The sequence below is a fragment of the Dendrobates tinctorius genome, unplaced genomic scaffold (genome assembly GCF_039654945.1).
Source record: "Dendrobates tinctorius isolate UK_male_01 unplaced genomic scaffold, ASM3965494v1 ptg000007l, whole genome shotgun sequence".
Taxonomy (NCBI): domain Eukaryota; kingdom Metazoa; phylum Chordata; class Amphibia; order Anura; family Dendrobatidae; genus Dendrobates; species Dendrobates tinctorius.
Window position 1 is genome coordinate 39,838,380 of NW_027361675.1, and position 19,121 is coordinate 39,857,500.

The 19,121-nt window shown below is 41.2% G+C and overlaps 1 protein-coding gene across 2 annotated transcripts in view; it reads right to left on the reverse strand.

The window, feature by feature from the left end:
* Positions 1–2,280: 2,280 nt before the first annotated feature.
* Positions 2,281–19,121, reverse strand: part of MMP28 (matrix metallopeptidase 28) — a 153,308-nt gene continuing 136,467 nt past the window's right edge. For both annotated transcript variants that reach the window (XM_073573767.1, XM_073573759.1), the window contains 5 exons: positions 14,563–14,781; positions 12,088–12,330; positions 8,258–8,398; positions 7,230–7,397; positions 2,281–2,776 (listed from right to left, as the gene is read on the reverse strand). In XM_073573767.1, coding sequence (XP_073429868.1) covers positions 2,403–2,776; positions 7,230–7,397; positions 8,258–8,398; positions 12,088–12,330; positions 14,563–14,781 — 1,145 coding nt within the window. In that variant the 3' untranslated portion in view covers positions 2,281–2,402. The remainder of the gene's footprint in view (positions 2,777–7,229; positions 7,398–8,257; positions 8,399–12,087; positions 12,331–14,562; positions 14,782–19,121) is intronic.

The following is a 19,121-nucleotide window of genomic DNA, read 5'->3' on the forward strand; positions in this document are numbered from 1 at the left end:
TCCCAGAGAAGCAACACTGCAGCGCTGGTCACTCTGACCAGAAACCACAGGTGGCGTCACGAATTCATACAAATGTTATTCTTATTTAACTTCATCCATTTTTACATGACCGCCTGGGGCCACGGATCGGGTCACTGCCACTGTGACACATCCCTTTAAGACGACCGGCCCGTTACCGAGTATCCCATGGCCCCTTGGGCGAGTCAATTGCACCATACGGAAGGGAGGATGGATGGGGTCCTGTTTTGCCTCAATCCCTCAGGAAGAGCATTGAAGATGGGTCGTGCCTGGGTCTTCAAGCATGACAATGACCCGAAACACACAGCTAGGACAACTAAGGAGTAGCTCTGTAAGATGCATTTCAAGGTCCTGGAGTGGCCTAGCCAGTCTCCAAACCTGAGCCCAATAGAAAATCTTTGGAAGGAGCTGAAACTCAATATTGCCTAGTGACAGCCCCGAAACCTGAAAGATTTGGAGGAGATCTGTATCGAGAAGTGGGCCAAAATCCCTGCTGCAGTGTGTGAAATCTAGGTCAAGAACTACAGGAAACGTCTGACCTCTGTACAAAGGTTTCTGTACCAAACATTAAGTTGTGTTTTTCTATTATATCAAATACTTATTTCATGCAATAAAATGCAAAATAATTAGCTAAAAATCATACAATGAGGTTTTTTGAATATTTTTAGATTCTGTCTCTCACAGTTGAAGTGTACCTGATAAAAGTTACATGCCTCTCCTTTCTTTGTAGGTGCGAATACTTGGCAGTATACCAAATCCTTTTTTTTACCCACTGTATGAACATGACCTGTCCAGCGTGAATGTAAGGTGCTGGATGGCTGTAGCCATGGGCAAAGTTGCTGCTCCATAACACCCTGGTACCCTACATGCAAATAATGCCCACATGCCAGTGTGCTGTCAGGTGTGAGGTATATCACAATCACTTGTAGGCCTCTGCAGTCTCAAGACCTCAAGACCTCCTTCTTCTGGAGCCGACGCACATAACTCAGGTGACACTTTGTTTCAACACAGAAGTTTACTGGTTAGGTCAACTTTATCAGATTATAAGATGCATTATCAGGCACAACATCTTGTTTCAGCACATGTTCAGCATTACTAACTGTTCCTCCTTGACTATTTCTATGTTTACTAGCTCTGATAGCCCCAGGGATTTCCTGTCCGGTAGCGCAGTATACACGGGATCTGTTACCTTTCCTTAACACAATTCTATGTCCATCCTCCTCTGTATGCCAGAGCATAAGGCACACTTTATAGTAACTATATCGAGCCATGAGCTCCGTACGTTGCAGGAAAGACCGCAAGAGATTTCAGTAAGGCCTCCCAAAGCCCCGATTGATAGTTTCTTGCCCACTGCAACTTAAGTTGACTTTGGTTAACAAATCTCCCTATCTAGCCAACTCCTAGTGAGTGCAGCGTTTCCAGAGATAAGAGTGTCACTAAAGTGGTCCCAGTCAAGTTCCTGGCACTAATGGGGGTCTCCGTTTTTTCCAGCTAGGCCGCAAGTATTTCTAACAAAGTCAATAAGAGCTTTCTGGGCCTCCCTCACACTAGACGGCTCCTGTTCGTCTGCTGCACCATCCTGAACGAAACCCTGTACCATACGTCAACGTTGGAAGTAACGGCCCAGCTAATTCTCACTTCCCCTTCACCACAACGGACGTTCCCTCCCAGATTGGAGTCTGCACTCAGTCTTCTGTGCTTGACCTGCGGCGGTCATCTGTCAGGCCAAGGAGGATGAGGGCTGGGCCTCAGGTCTTGACTGATGTAGCCTGGCTCACAGGTTCTTGACTGATGCAGGGCTAGGCCTCAAATCCTGACAGGTGTATTCTGGATCATGGGTACTGACTGTCATCTGGGTCCTGCTTACTGGCGCGTGATGCCCCCGGGCCCGTGGTGGTGACTGGGCCGTGGAGTCTCTCTCAGCATCCGTCCTGCTGGTCTTACTTACTGACTATTCACTCTGATCTTCCTTATCGGTGAGGTGCATCACAGATGTCAACAGTCCCGGTGCCTCCCTTTGGACCTCTCATTTCTGCAACACTTCCTTTTTTTTTCTGGTTCCACAGGGTTTCATTTGAGTAGGGTTCCACAGGGTTTCATTCTCCGATCACAAATGGTGCACACTGCTGGAGAATTTCATCTTCCATTGTACACTCCCTTATATGACTACAGAGACAGTTTTAGCCGAGAACAAGTTTGAGTTTAGGGTTTTCATTAGGAAATGTCAATAGCAAAGAAAGTGTAAAATAATAAATAAAAACATTTTTCGAGAAGACTATCACCTTACCTTTATTGTGCATTTCATGCAAATTGTCATTTGGAAATGGTCTACATACAATACAGGGGTCTTTGGGAATTTATCAATAATTACAAATTATTACACATCAAGAATTTCGGCAGCCAAGCCAAGATAAGTCTTGCATCCACCTCCCAGAAGCAGTGACTTTAAGTTTGTCTTGGTCAAATGTCCAGTAGTTTTCACCTCTGAAAAAGTAGACTGAACCATTCGGATGGTTTAGTACTGCATTTGTGTTGTGAGGGATGCCTTTCCAGTCTTGAAGACTTCGAGGGTAATATGGCTCCACTGTCAGTGATTTTTCATTAAAAACATAGTACTTGTCCCCTTTAAAAATCACCAAATGTCCAAGTGGATAAAAATACAGAGCTGTGTCAGGATGGCGAGGGAGTCCCTGATCACTGCACTTACGAGGAAAGTCGGCATCTAGTTTAGAACCTTTATATCTCCAACATCTACCACCTGAAAAACAAGGCAAATAAAATCATAGACATCAATTAATATATCCTTATACCGTACAGTAATGGCCACTCCTATTACTATTAGACACGTGTACATAGTATTGTTAATGTTTTAATTCTTACAGTTTACAAAGAAGCTACGGTGAAGGGGGGACCAAACACATTTAGGAAGAAGCTGTATCACATATGCGTATACTATTAAAGTATTACAGTATTTACAGAGGTGCTGGAAAGTTTATGAACCCTTAAAGAATTTCCCATATTTCTGCCTAAATTTGACCTAAAACTACATCAGATTTTCAAAAAAAGTCCTAAAAGTAGATAAAGTAAACCAAATAAACAGATGAGTAAAAAATATACTTTGTCATTTTGATTAATGAAAATTATTCAATATCAGATGTCTGAGTGACAAAAGTATGTGAACCTTTGCTTTTAGTATCTGGTGTGACCTCCTTGTGCAGCAATAACCACATCTAAATGTTTCTGTTATATGCTGATTAGTCCTGTACATCAGACTAGAGAAATTTTAACACATCCTTAACTACAAAACAGCTTCAATTGTTATGTTGGTGGGTTTTCTCCCTTTGGCTCCTTCCAAATCATTTCTACAGGATAAAGGATCAAGACTTTGACTTAACCATTCCAAAACTTTGACTTTATCCATTCTTATGTAGAACGACTTGAATGCTTCCAGTTGTTTCTTGCTCTCGATATTCAGTTTATGGACAATGGACCTGACATTTCCTTTAGAATTCGCTATGAATCCAGAATTCATTGTTATATCAGCTGTCCTGTTCCAGGTGCAGCAAGACAGGCTAAATCAATGGTATTATCACCACCATGTTTAACAGAAGGTGTGATGTTTTTATGCTGTAATGCAGTCTTTTTTTTTCTCCAAACATAATACTTCTCATTTAAACCAAAAAGCTCCATTTTAGTCTCATCCATACACAAAACATCGTTCCAATAGCCTTCTGGCTTGTCTATATAATCTATAGCAAGCTGCAAACAGACAGCTATGTTATTTTTGGAGAGCAATGTCTTTCTCCTTGCAGTCTTGCAATGCACACTATTGATGTTCAGTGTCTTCTTGAACTCATGAATATTCGCTAATGTTATTGTGAGAGCTGCCTTTAGTTGCTGAGAGGTTACCTTTCGGTTCCTTTATGACCTTGTTGACTATTATACTCCTTGTCCTTGGCGTGACCTTTGTTGGTCAACCTCTCCTGGGAATGGTAATAATGGTCTTAAATTTGCTCCATTTGTTGACCATCTGTATGACTGTGGATTGTTTTCCAAACTCTTTAGAAATTATTTTATAACCTTTTTCATCCCAATGAGCCAAATCAAACACTCTGCTTTCAAGATTTTCATAAATATCTATTGCCATGCCATGATACATGTCCACAAATGTATTGTGAAGATCAGACTAGGATAGATCGTGGTTCTCTAAATAAACAAGTTGCTTACTCACAAATGATTGCCATCTCATTGATTAACCCCTTCCTTACCGATGACGGAATAGTACATCATCGGTAAGTATCCCCTGCTTTGAGGTGGGCTTCGGCGGTGAGCCCAGCTCAAAGCCGTGAACATGTCAGCTGTTATAAACAGCTGACATGTGCCTGCAATAGGCGCAAGCGGAATCGCGATCCACTTGCGCCTATTAACTAGCTAAATCACGCTGTCAAAGCTGACAGCGGGTATTTAACTAGCGCTTCCGGCCGCCGGGCCAGAAGTGAGCGCATCGCCGACCCCCATCACATGATCGGGGGTCGGCGACTCGTTGCCTGGACAACCAGAGGTTGTTGCAGGCACATTGCTGTGAGCGCCACCCGGTGGTTGGCGCTCATAGCAATGCAGCAAATCTGCTACATATGCTCATCGCCGATATGTAGCAGAGCTGATCAAGTGTTGCATGCTTCTAGTATTGAAGCATGCCAAAAGTAAAAAAAAAGTGTTTAAAAATTAAAAAAAATAAAAATACCTGAAAGATCAAGTCACCCCCCCTTCGCCCCAATCAAAATAAAACAATACAAAAAAAAAATCACACATACACATATTTGGTATCGCCATGTTCAGAATCGCCCGATCTATCAATAAAAAAAGGATTAACCTGATCGCTAAACGGCGTAGCGAGAAAATAATTCAAAAAGCCAGAATTACGTTTTTTGGGTCGCCGCGACATTGCAATAAAATGCGATAAAGGGCGATCAAAAAAATGTATTTGCACAAAAGTGGTATCATTAAAAACGTCAGCCCGACACACAAAAAATAAGCCCTCAGCCGACCCCAGATCACAAAAAATGGAGACGTTAAGGGACTCAGAAAATTGAGCAAGTTTTTTTTTTTTGAGCAAACTTTGGAATTTTTTTTCCACCACTTAGATAAAAGAGAACCTAGACATGTTTGGTGTCTATGAACTCATAATGACCTGGAGAATCATAGTGGCAGGTTAGTTTTAGCATTTCGTGAACCTAGCAAAAAAGCCAAGCAAAAAACAAGTAAGGGATTGCACTTTTTTTGCAATTTCACAGCACTTGGAATTTTTTTCCCATTTTCGAGTACAAGACATGGTAAAACCAATGATGTTGTTCAAGAGTACAGCTCATTCCACAAAAAATAAGCCCTCAAAGGCCATATTGACGGAAAAATAAAAAAGTTATGGCTCTGGAAAGAAGGGGAGCGAAAAACGAAAAAAGCTGCAGGAGAAAACCCAGACTATAATTTCACCTTCAAATTTCTGCTGATCATAAAAAATTTCACATGCTTTTTCCATTCACAGACATGTTATATCCTATTCGGATGGTTCACTTAAGCGGGGATACAGTGTTGTTCACAACCAGTATATGGTTACTCTCTTTTTCCTCATGAAGGGACATTATTCATTATATTTTTGCTAACTTTTTGTGATGATGTTAATCATATCTATATTATTTTATTGTCTAAACACCTGTAGATACCCTTGATAAAGACAATGATGCCGAAACGTTGGATGGATCAATATCTGTAATATCCTATCATGTCGGCTGTGAATTAAACCAAAAATTATATTGAAATAGAACTGTTCTTTGACTTATTGAGTGCCGAAGGTCATTGTTCTACAGTTTTAAAAATATATGCAGAAATATGGAAAATTCTGGAGGGTAACCTTTCAAGCACCACTGAAGATTGCTTTGAAATCCATGTACCAGTAATATACAACCTGCTTATTTAGCAGTTCAGAAAACATGCAGTAAATTGAGTTAATTTCATGCTAGAGGCAATAGACCCTAGTTATTAATTCCTGGTGACCACAACAAAGACCTCCTATTCTCAGGACAAGTAGAGTTGCTAATTAGGATTGGTTACCATAGCACTTTCATGTTTTGCTTACTAGTGTCAGCGCCCTTTGGTGTGTGTGTGGCCTGTGCCTTGTGTGTATAAGTCCTAGTCAGGGACTGCTTGAGTGATTTTACCCCTGTGTATTTGGTCTGCTTGTTCTGTGGAAGGTGTGGAAGTTCCGTAATCAATCCAAACTATGTTAAAACAGTCACTAATCCACTAGAAGTGCACTAAGATTTAGAATTACTGTCCTAAAACATATCTGTCCACAAGGCAGCGAAGATGGTGCACATAATCCACCATTATTAAAGTGGCTCAGGTGGCCTTTCGGACACACTTCTCTCCTTGATGCGCTTCTTATTGGAATACTGTGCAATTATTTTGTGTCCAAAAATTATGCACATCAGAGTATAATAGGATTTCAGTTTAGCCATCACCCATTTACTTGAAAATCTTTTGAATTGTTGACATAGGCACATATCTAAAATTCATAATAATGTTAACTTGTGCTTCAAGGGAATCTGTCACTAGGTTTTTCCTATGTTGTAGGGGTTAAAACACAGATTTCAGGGATGCCTCTCTTATCAAGCTCCTTGGTTTTGTTTACTTGGAATGATTGTTTTGGCATCAGGAGCTTATCATTGCTGGGCACACTAGTTCGACACGCCCCTCCTGTGATAGTCACCTCATTTTCTATAGACATTGTATATACAGAGGCTGGTGTGGGCGGGGTTAGCTTTCTCAGCTCTGCACCTTTCTAAATCTAAAACCTCTGATTGTGACAGATCTGCTGCACCCAGTCATCTAAGTGATACATCATTGGATTCAGGATTTCTTTGCCTACATCAGGCTGCACTCAGATGAAGTAGCAAAAACTTGCTGACAGCTTCCTTTCAATAAACACTGTCACATGACCATTTCAGCCAATTAGCACTGCAGCTTTCATGTGACATCGTTTATGTCACGTCATCACAAAGAGACAGCACAAGAACAGTCCAGGAGGTATTTATATTGTTTTTTAGTTTTTTATGCTGCACAGCAGAGCTGACAAGAATGGGAAGCCCAATAGTGGAATGCAAAAATCTCCATAAAAATTTTTAATGGAAAGATTATTACAAGATTCTTTTAACCTTTGAAGAAGTAGAATTTTCCATCTGATCCTGACACGGCTGCAGCTTCAATAAACGCCGGCAACTTCTTCCATCTCTGTTGTGTAAGCTGTGGCTCGGAGACATTCCCATCTGGGGACATCATCCAATAACTGCGACCTTTGAAGATGTACAATGTTTGCTTCAAATCTGTGCAACAGGATTATAAAGTAGAAATCTTACATTTCTATAGGATTTTTAGATTTCTTATTAGTCACAATACTTTAACAATTCTAGTTATTGCACCAACCCTACACAGAATACATAATCATGTTCCAGACAGTACAGTACATATCGTACCCAAAGTCCGATTCACTGCTCCGATAGTGTAGTAAGGCAGCTTGAATTAGAAATGTCTTAGGCCTGTTTCACACTTCCGTTTTTTCAAATCCGTCAAAATCCATTGTTTTCCGTAAAAAAACGGATCCGCCATTTTTTGCAGGATCCGTTTTTTTTGTCCCATAGACTTCCATTACGGTTACCGCGGATCCGTCAAAAAAACGGATCCGGTTTTAAAAAACCGGATCCGTTTGCATCAGTTTCCGTCAAAAAAACGGAAACGGATCCGTTTGGCGGACACAAAAACGGAAGTGTGAAATTTCAAATGATTATAACAAATATGTATCAGTACATAAAGAGATTAAATAAATACGAAAATAAAACAGAATTTCTAAAATGTACTTGATTAGAACGGGACCTGGGTTTTACTGCAAGAAAGCCGAACCAGTAAATTAAATGTTTGCAGTCAAGCAGCGATACAACCAGGAAATATAGTGCTGTTTTAGATGGTAAACTGGAAAAGCAGGATCAAAACACTATGGTAGCTGCATCATGTAAAAGGCGCATGGGATCTATGGGATTGTATAAATTTATGAATTCACTTTTTCTTTTTTTTTTACTGCAGCCCATAATGTTATATTAATACATTGATGCTGATTATTTCAATTAATAAACAGAAATTAGGTAGAAAGTCATATTAATCTTATGACCTTCTCAACTATACCGCTTACCCCAAGTTATGGCATCAAACATAGATTGGCAATAATAACCCTTCCTTTTAGCTCTTGCTTCATTGTTGTCTGCACTCCAGTCTTCAAAGGTGGAAAAATCTTTCCCAGGGCGTTGCACAAGTTTCCCACTGGAGGGAGCTCCTGTGTAAAATAAAATAATAATCAGAGGAACTTTCCAATATGATACAAGCCGGCAGACATCACAGCATCACATCCACAGGACACGTTTAATGTGATAACCATGGTCATTACAGAGTGTGGGTGGGCTTTCAAAACAGATTTTTTTTCTTTTAATAGCATTACAAGGGTTTACTGTACATCCAAGTCTCTAATGTAATGTAGCCCAAATCATGAAAAACACACCCAGACTAATTTCTCCTCAATTATATTCTCCTGACATCTGGCAAATCCAACAAACTATTACATGGTATGTCTTCAGGGTGGAGCGCGCTTTATTTCACTAACACTTGGCATTGCGCATCCCAACATCAGGCTATTCCTCTGCTAATTGGACTTGGAGCCCAACCATAAAGCTTTCTACATTTCTTCTAACAAGGATGGTTGATATTCTATGCCCCATTCTATGAAATTGTGTAGTCTGAGCGAATACATGGATTAAAGCATTTTCACTAATTTCAAGAGGTGTACACATTGTTTTGGCTACCACATTTACATTGCTGAAGGTTTGTTTGCTCATTAAAGGGGATGTTCACTAATATAAAAGTACATTTTAATGAGCCTAGTGCAAAGAAAGCCAAAGAAAAAAAAATAGAAGTCCTCCTAGACTTAGGGACAGTACAGAAGCGCACCTTTGGTCCAGGAGGTGAATATAGTCATTTTATTTTTGTTGCTCAACTGTAGGAAAATTAATATAAATCTTTTAAACCAGCGGACAAAACCACTTTAAAGGGAATCTGTCAGCAGGTTTTTGCTACCTCATCTGAGAGCAGTATGGTGTAGGCAAAGAGATCCTGATTCTAACGATGTATCACTTAGATTACTGGGCACAGCAGTTCTAACACAATCAGAGTTCTTAGATTTAGAATGCAGCAAAGCTGAGAAAGCTAATCCCGCCCACACAGAGCTAACCCCGCGAACAATATGCTCTCTCAATAGACAGTGAGCTGCTTATGACAGGAGGAGGTGGATTCGGACGTGTGCTCACATGCCAATAAGGCACAGCAATGTTAATCACCACGTGATAAAACCTGCAGTGTAAGTAATCAACAGCACACAGCCAGACATGTGACACATCACTGAAATCTGTGTTTTAACCCCTACCTCATGCTGTCCTCAGATTACATAGCAAAAATCTGCTGACAGATTCCCTTTAATAATGTGCACAGCATTTTTACTCCACTATTATCCCATATGCATGCGATTTCTACAATACCTCAGGATGCCTCTGGTGCAGAGGCATAAAGTGACTTTTTCTAAGGAGTCAAAAAGAAAAAAATGTTTTTTGATAGGTTGGTTTTATGAAGTTTGCCTTTTTTGTTTGCTTTGTTTGTTTTTAATACAATAATGCCTGATCAATAGAAATAGCAGAGAAAAATGAGCTGACATAAAAGAAGGACCATTCGGCTCGGAAACAAAAATCTAAACTACAGAAATAAAAAAAAGGAAGGCAGCACACCATTTAGAAAAACATGAAGATTGTAGTTTAAGGGCTCATCGACGTTTAGGTTCGGCTGAATTTTTTTTTTTTTTTTTAACTGAAACGTCGCTGAGCCCCTATGGGCTATTAAACTACAATTTTCATTTTTTCTAAATGGAAGGTTTTTGCCACCCAAATTCTGGTATCGTTTGCTAGTGCTGCTTTGAACTTTCTTTTTTTCTATAAAAGAACATAGCTACTGGATGGGGTAAGGCTTAGGTGGTCAGACAATGAGGCTTTCATTCAGAGTACAGAGAGATGATTATTAATTAGACATTAGGCGCCCTCCTCCTCCTCAAAGAGCGACAAGCTATTCTCATTCATTGATCCCTTTTCGTGCTGTTTCTAACATTTGTAATTTTTTAAACAATTAATAACAGACATTTCCATTTTATTATTGATGTTGTATCTCTACATTATTTTATTACTTTGTATTCATGCTGTATTATTATATATGCTGTATTGGTTTGTTACACAGTTTACATTCAGTTATATTTTATTGTACCAATGAACATAAGAAACTATCAGCGTGGTGGCTCAGTGGTTAGCACTGTGGCTTTGCAGCGCTGGGGTCTTGGGTTCAGATGGTACGAAGGACAGCATCAGCAAGGAGTTTGTATGTAATTCCTGTGTTAGTGTGGTTTGCCCCGGGTACTCAGGGAGCTTAGATTATGAGCGCCAATGGAGACAGTGATGACAATATCTGTACACTGCTGCAGAATATGTTGGTGCTATGTAACTAAGTGTAATAAATAAATTACCCTCACCTACTATTTTAACAATAGATTAAATAAGATGCCATTTTCATTTATTACCACCAGTTAAATGTTGTATAGGCAGTAGTTATTCCCCTGTGATCCCCTCATTAACATCATTGGTTGGGTATGCCTGGTACCATCTCTGGAAGGAAATCCCCAGATATATTGTATTGTGCTGCACATCATGAAGGTTGATCGATCCTCGAGTGATTGAATTCCAAACCCCGCTACCATGCTGGGTTTAGCACAATCTCCATTAGCTAAGTAGTCTCTTTATATGCTATTCACTCCTGATGAACCCTGAGAGGAGAAATGCGTCGTGTCCTTTAGCACTCTTAGTATCTTGAGTTGTCATTTGAATAATATTTTCCATCTGATGTTTATATTTTTTCCTACAGTATACAGTAGAGCTACTTGTGGTAGTCAATTAACTTTCTGAGCTCATTTGTATAATGTTTAGGATGGTGCAATATTATATCTGGAGCTTTGGGTATCATTGCTAAACATTATTTACCTCTCTATCCCCTCACTGCCTATTATGTGCTGCCCCTATGGGCAGCTCGGTGGCTCAGTGGTTAGCACTGCAGCGCTGGAGTCCTGGGTTCAAATCCCACCAAGGAAAACATCTGAAAGGAGTTTGTATGTTCTCCCTGTGTTTGTGTGGGTTTCCTCCGGGTACTCCAGTTTCCTCCCACACTCCAAAGACATACTGATAGGGAATCTAGATTGTGAGCCCCATCAGGGACAGCAATGATAATGTGTGCAAACTGTAAAGCGCTGTGGAATATGTTAGCGCTATATAAAAATAAAGATTATTATTATGTACACAGCAACTACAGCATTTAGGGAAAGAAGGGACAGCCACATGGAGTGAGGCGCCTAACTTGTTTTTATCATTTAAGGTGCCAACCTCTGCTGACAGGCAGGAGATAGATGAGGGATATCACTCGAACCTCTTCCTACTGGCCTTCTACTAATTCATGAATGTTGATAAAGCACTAAATTTAGACTGTGGGCAGTAACACTATCTTGATATAGACTTCCTCCACAATTGGTGTTCAATTGTGTATTACTGTCTAAACAAAGTTAATATCTTAGTCCTGATTGGGTCTCCTAAATCTATATATTTTCCTCTCTTATTCTCCTCCCAATCCCAACAAGGCTGGGTAGTGTTAGAAGGGATAGCCGACGGTGAGCGGGGGCGCCATTGTGCAGGTGTAGGGTGCCAACCTCCGCTAGCAGGTAGGAACAGTCTAGCCAAGTGATAGGTACAGGCAAATCCTGGTATCTTTTCTTGTTAATGGTGGTAGTGGTCTCTCTTTTATTACCACTAATTGTTGTGTTAAGATGCAAATAAAGTTAATTTTAAAGTACAGTGTTTTTACACGGTGAATCAATCAACAGTGAGGATTTACCATAGAGCAGTTGGATAGCCAAAATATCATCAAAATTCAGGACATAGTCTTTGCCTAATTTCTTGTAATATGGAGACATAAGGGCATTTTTGAAGGGTGAGTGTTGGAGTCCAAGTGTGTGTCCAATTTCATGAGCCAAAACAACAAACAGATTCCTGCCCTTCCCATTCAATGACCAATGCTCAGCACTGTCAAAGTGAGCTTCTCCTCGCCTTGGAAAGAAGGCATGTGCCAAAGCGCCACCTGTGAAAATAACATGGAGCCAGTTATTTAATGTTATGAAGCCTTTACAACAAAGATGAAAACAAAACATTTTAGAAGTCGGTCTATTGGAAGACCATGACACAATATGTATATTTAATAAGTGTTACTAAAGTAACGGTCTATTCTACAATATTTGTAAGAAGACAAAAAACATTTTTATAATTAAAAGGGGTATTTTCACATTCTTACATTTCTTTAGACAACATAAAAATAAGCAAGTTTCGAATTGACTTGCTTTTCTATCTGATGTCATACTCCTGCAATATGAGTTTTTAACCTTTAGGCCAGGGTCACACTAGAGAGGAATACGGACGAGTGAGAGGCGTTAAAAGCACGCATTACACACGGACAAATGATTCTCTATGGGTCTGCTCCCAACAGGGTCTGCCGTATATTTCTCGTCCGTATTCTACGGTCCGTGCCAATCGCAGCATGCTGCGACTGTCAGCGTACTACGCCCGTAGTACGCCAATGAAAGTCTATGGGTGCGCAAAAAATACGCATTATACATGGACCAGATGTGTGACTTGCGAGAAATACGCACCCAGTGTCCTTTAGAAAAGCCGGCAATTCAGTGCGCTATACAGTAAACTCACACTGACAGGTTTAATAAAGAAACGAAAGAATAGATATATACACATAGAATACACACATATATACATATATATATATATATATATATATATATATATACACATACATACATACATATATATATATATATACATACATATATGCATGTTATTGTGACAAACATATATATATTTATATTTCACAGAGTTCTTCATAGCAGAATAGCCGCTAATTAAATTGCCGGCTTCTATCAAATCATTCCCCAACCCGACATGAAATGACACATGGTTTACATTCAGTAAAGCATTTCATTTCATGTTTTTTAATATGTCCCTGACTAATAATTAGATGAGGGTTTGTGTGCAAAATTTGGGAGTTGTAGTTATTTTAAGGGGTTAATTCATTGTTAAAAAATGCGTGGGCTTCCCATTGCCCTATAGTGGTGGCAAGTGGGTTAATCTAACAAAGGGTTAATGTCACCATTCGATTGTAAGGTGACATTAACCATTTGTTAGATTAACCCATTCGCCACCGCTACAGGGCAATGGGAAGCCCACACATTTTTAACAACAAATTAACCCCTTAAAATAACAACTACAACTCCCAAATTTTGCACACAAACCCTCATCTAATTATTAGTCAGGGACATATTAAAAAACATGAAATGAAATGCTTTACTGAATGTAAACCATGTGTAATTTCATGTCGGGTTGGGGAATGATTTGATAGAAGCCGGCAATTGAATTAGCGGCTATTCTGCTATGAAGAACTCTGTGAAATATAAATATATATATATATATATATATGTTTGTCTCAATGACATACAGTATATATGCATTCTATGTGTCTTTATCTATTATTTCGTTTCTGTTAGAAACCCTGTCATAGGGCTCCATTATATGTCCATTTTGCAAGGCAGCGAGAAAATCTCGCCATACGGATTGCATACGGATTACATATGGATGCAGACATGCGCAAAATACACAACCACACCTTGCTTACGGATGACATACGGAGCACTATTTAGGGGTCATTCATCCGTATTACGCATGTAAACTACGGACCGTATTTTGCGTCGGTTAGTGTGACCCCGGCCTTATAGTGTGCAACTGGATTCCATGTAGTTCAACCTCTAGTGCCTGGCCAAGAGCCTGCAGTAGTTACATTCTAGGAGAGGGGTGAACTCTTAACATCCCAGCTTGCTCTCTCCAGCTCATTAATTTCCAAACAGGAGTTCACTACCTCCCCACCCTCCTCCACTCATCTTCTGAAAAGATACAGTTATAAATCACCAGCCCCCAGCTTTCACTGCAGTTCTCCCAATCACGACTCTCTGCAAATTCCCTGTTCACAGAACCACTGATACCAAAATGTGTCATAGTAGAACTTGTGATGAGCTTATAGTTCTACTAATAATACAGTTCTATTCAGAGTTGTTACTCGAGAAGAGCCCATCCTGCTAGAAACCAGAAAGTAAGGAAACTGTAAGGAGATTGTATTGCTCTAAAGTGCTCAAGAAACAACTTTAGAATATCCCTTTATTCAAGCATCTGATCTTCTGTTCCAAAAAATGCATACTGTATATTAGAGCAATATATTTTTTTTAATCAAAGCTTACAAGGAGGAATGGAATACCACCTGGTCCATCAAATGCATGTCTGGCGCCATCATTGTGCTCTCCATCAAAGAATGCCAGGCGAATATCTGCAATATCTCCTGTGGCTTCTGAGAATGCCAAGGAAGAGACATTACCCCATAACTGAAATGCTGCTTTCACAGCCTGTCTCACTTGATGCTGGGACAAATACCACGGCCAGTTCAGAATTTGATAGGTTAGATGACGCTTGTACCATTTACCTGTAGGACAGAAAGAAATATGGGTAGTAAACATGAATGGGTATGGAGCAGACTTGCATCATGATGAGGTTTCAAAAGGTTGCTTACACATGAAATGCAGGTAAGCAATCCAATAGTACAATTTCATCTTAAAAATGTTTCCTAAACTCATATTCTCACCCTAAAGACAATTAGTTGTCTGTGTGCCAGAGTCAAAAATGTAATGTGTCACAGATAGGAGTACATTTCTGTTATAATATATGTCATGTTTGTGGCAAAAAAATATAGTAAATACATGGTAAATGTTTCACAAATTGGGCTAGACCATGCTCCTCCCTCAAAGAACTACCAAGTTGTTTTTTTAAAAAAGTTTGCAGAGGAAGCTTAAAAAAAAAGCCAGGAGCTGAAAACTCTCTGTGCAGCTATGGATTTTGACCTGCAGACAATCAGTAGCCTAAGGATATGTGCACACGGTGCGGATTCTGCTGCGGATCCGCAGCGTTTCTGCAGCTGCGGGTCCGCAGCAGATTTAGTTGCGTTGTACAGTACCATTGTTTTCAATGGTAAACTGGAAAACGCAGTGCACATGCTGCTGATTTTTCCGTGCGGTTTTGCTGCGGTTTACAATCCGCAACATGTCAATTCTTTTATGCAGAAACGCTGTGGTTTCACACCTCATCCATTATGAGGTGTGAAACCGCAGGCAAATCCGCAGATAAACCGCAGGACTTTAGTCCTGGGGATTTATCTGCGGATTTTACTACAAAATCCGCACCACCAAAAAACTCCATGTGCACATACCCTGAAAGTCACGTACTGCTGGCATTATAGCTTCCATTGCTGAGCAGTGATGCTTAGCACAGGTATAGAAGCGGGTGCTTTTTAATAAATTTAGTGCATTTCTTTGGTATTATTGCCTCAACCCCCTGATGACGTCACTGAGGCGAAACATGTTGTGAAAACTATGAGCTGGTTTCTGTTTCAGTTAGCAAATGAGACTATTTGTAATTTTCCCCTTATAGGGAGCATCTGCCTTATATGGTTTTTACTTTCCTCTGTAAAACATGTTAAGTTATTAGTTGAACTCAGTGTACTTGAGTCTACTTTTAACCTTAACAAGTATGTTACTACTGCTTTAATAACAGCAATATTCAGCCTTCTCATGTGGAAAAACAGTTGCAGAACCTGTGCGTGATCTACGAAAAGAAATTTTTTGTTAAGCCCTCAAGCACTCAAATGTTAGTTTTGCAATAGGATTCATGTCTGTTCACAGCAACTGAAGATTCGGGCTTATTTAGTTGACACGTGTTCGTTGAATGATGAAGTATGACATGCTTTGACATGAGTCTCGGCAATAAGGTCAATTCTACGATTCAGCACACAGTGTTTGAGCACATGCCTCTAGTAAATTAAATTTAAATAATTCATTTTTATAGCGCCATTTATTCCATGGCGCTTTACATGTGAAAAAGGGGCATACATAGACAAGTACAATAAACATGAGCAATACAAGGCACACACAAGTACAGAAGGAGAGAGGACCCTACCCGTGAGGGCTCACAGTCTACAGGGGATGGGTGAGGATACACTAGGAGAAGGTAGAGCTGGTTGTGTGGTGGGTGGTTCAGTAGACTGAGGATCACTGCAGGTTGTAGGGTTGTCGGAAGAGGTGGATCTTCAGGCTTCTTTTGAAGCTTTCCGTGGTAGGATGAGGAGATCCAGGATAGGGCATGGTCTTTGATGACAAAGGAGAAGAGGATAGTAGTAGCTACAGCTATTCTATTTTTTTATTACATATCAAATATAGACAAGCACACCAACAACTTCTACTACCTGGGATTGTACGAGCGTAGGATTTGACAAAAATGTAAAATATCAAGTTTTAAAACAGAAAACTGATGACCAACACCTAAAAATTATCTGAAATGTTCTAGAACATCTGAATTCAAAGTCATATTTACCATGTACCAATATTTTCAGAGTTAGGTTATGCATGTGTTCAGGTAGTTCTGAAAGTCTACTAATGCTAACCAAGCAAATAGCAAAAAAGTAATACATAAAAAAAAGTTAATTCACGACTCTTAGAGTCAAAAGTATGTGAACACCCTCCTATTTATGGCGTTGTTTCAGCCACACCCATTGCAACAGATGTATACAAGCAAGCACACAGCCATGAAACAATGGTGGCAGTACGGGCATGCCTAGTCACATGTCACTGTAAAGGGGGTTTTACACTAAGCGATATCGCTACCAATATCGCTAAAACGTCACCGGTTTTGTGACGTTATAGCGATATTGCTAGCGATATCGCTATGTGTGATACTTACCAACGACCGGCTCCCCCGCTGTCCATCGCTGATCGCGCGAGATTGGGAGGCTCCATTTCTCGTCGTCAGCTTCCTGCTGGGCTTCCTGCTGTGATGACGAGCGACGCTGGATGCGGGCGGGAGGACGCCAGGATCGCTGTGTGTGAAAGGTGAGTATCGTGCGCTGCGTCGCTGCTGAATCACTGTGAGGTCTTTCTGTATGAAAGCTCACTAGCGATCATTTAGCGATGCACCAGCGATCCTGACCGGGTCGTATCGCTGGTGCATTGCTAAATGTAAAAGGGCCTTTAGAGGATATCTCCTTAGACACTAGTCACTTTGGAAAATTTTTAATCTGCCTTTGTCATCTGTAAGTGCCATCATCAAGAAGTGCAATCGTCCAGGGGTTAACGACAGCTAAAGCAAATTTATAGAACGTGGTTACTAAATACTGACTTGGATGTTGTGTAAAAGTCCATCCATACTCTGTTACACACTTAACTACACATTAGAAAGTACTGGGCTTCAAGAAATTAATTTTTTTTGTGGAGATTTTTATTGTTGAGCATTTGCACACCGGCCAAATATCACCATACTGTATAAAATACCAAAAGTGATGGATTGGTGTAACGGATGCCCCGGGAGCAGTGGAAAAATATTTTCTAGATTGATTACTGTAGACATGTTTCACCCTCTGACAATCTTATAAATAAACAGAGCTTTGGAGAAGCTCCAGAGAATGGTCACTAGCTTAATACTATGATGCTTTTGTTCTAAGAACCCATTATCGAATGAAGGGTAATGTTAAAAGCATATTGTAATTTTGTCCTTCTGCCAACAGGTCTGAGAAGGCCCTTTTCTGTTTCAGTGTGACTGTGCTCCTGTGTACAAACTGACATCCATAAAGTCATGGTTTGTCACATTTTGATGCATGATCTCACAGATGACATTTTGGCAGATTAGCCATAAATTAGTACAGACACACTGAATGTTGTGGAAAAACTCTCTCAGAAGAATGAAAGGTGTGATAACATACTAAGATCCCCTTTTGTGGTTAACACAGGGGTGGACCTACCACCCATGCAGGCCGTTCATTGAACGGGGGCCCCGGGGGAGAAGGGGCCCCTCCAGCACCGCATGGCTAATTATTTCATTTTTCAAATTAGCCATGTGGAGCGCTGCAGAGCCGAGGCGTAAGGAGGAGAGCAGCACTGCGGGAGGCGGCGGGAGCAGGTCTGACTCCTGAGAGTGCGAGCGCCGGTGCAGAGGAGCCAGCCCTGAGGTGAGATCAGCCAGTGTTAGTGCTGTGCGGCGCTGCCGCTGTGGGGGAGGAGAGGAGGAGACAGACAGTCTGACTGTCACTCACTGTGCGTGTGGCGCCGGCCAGACGGTGGCTGCAGCCGCGGTCAGTGTGTGTCTGTCTGTGAGTCTCTGCGTGCCGTGCCCCTGCCCATAATTAAATGCTGCAGCAGCTCATGAATGTGCTGACACTGGACAGTGTGGATGGATCCTCTTGGTCTGGCCTTCCCTGCCTGCTCCAGGTAAGAGTACCAGAGCTGAGCAGTACTGAGGAACTGGGACCGAGGCAGGCATGATTTTGGGGGGCTACTGGGGGAGAACTGAAGCATGGCAGGCATGATTTTGGGGGGCTTCGTCCTGGGGGAGAACTGAAGTATGGCCTGGCTGCTCATGAATGGGGGTGCCCCTGGCCTGGGGAGAAGGGAAGCATGGCCTGGCTGCTCATGAATGTGGGGACCCCTGGCCTGGGGAGAACTTGAAGCATGGCCTGGCTGCTCATGAATGGGGGGGCCCCTGGCCTGGGGAGAAGCATGGCCTGGCTGCTCATGAATGGAGGGGGCCCTGGCCTGGGGAGAACTTGAAGCATGGCCTGGCTGCACATGAATGGGAGGCCCCTGGCCTGGGGAGAAGCATGGCCTGGCTGCTCATGAATGGAGGGGCCCCTGGCTAGAAGCATGGCTGCTCATGAATGGGGGGGGCCCTGGGGGAGAAGCTTGGCTGCTCATGAATGGGGCAGCTCATGGGGGGAGAAGAAAC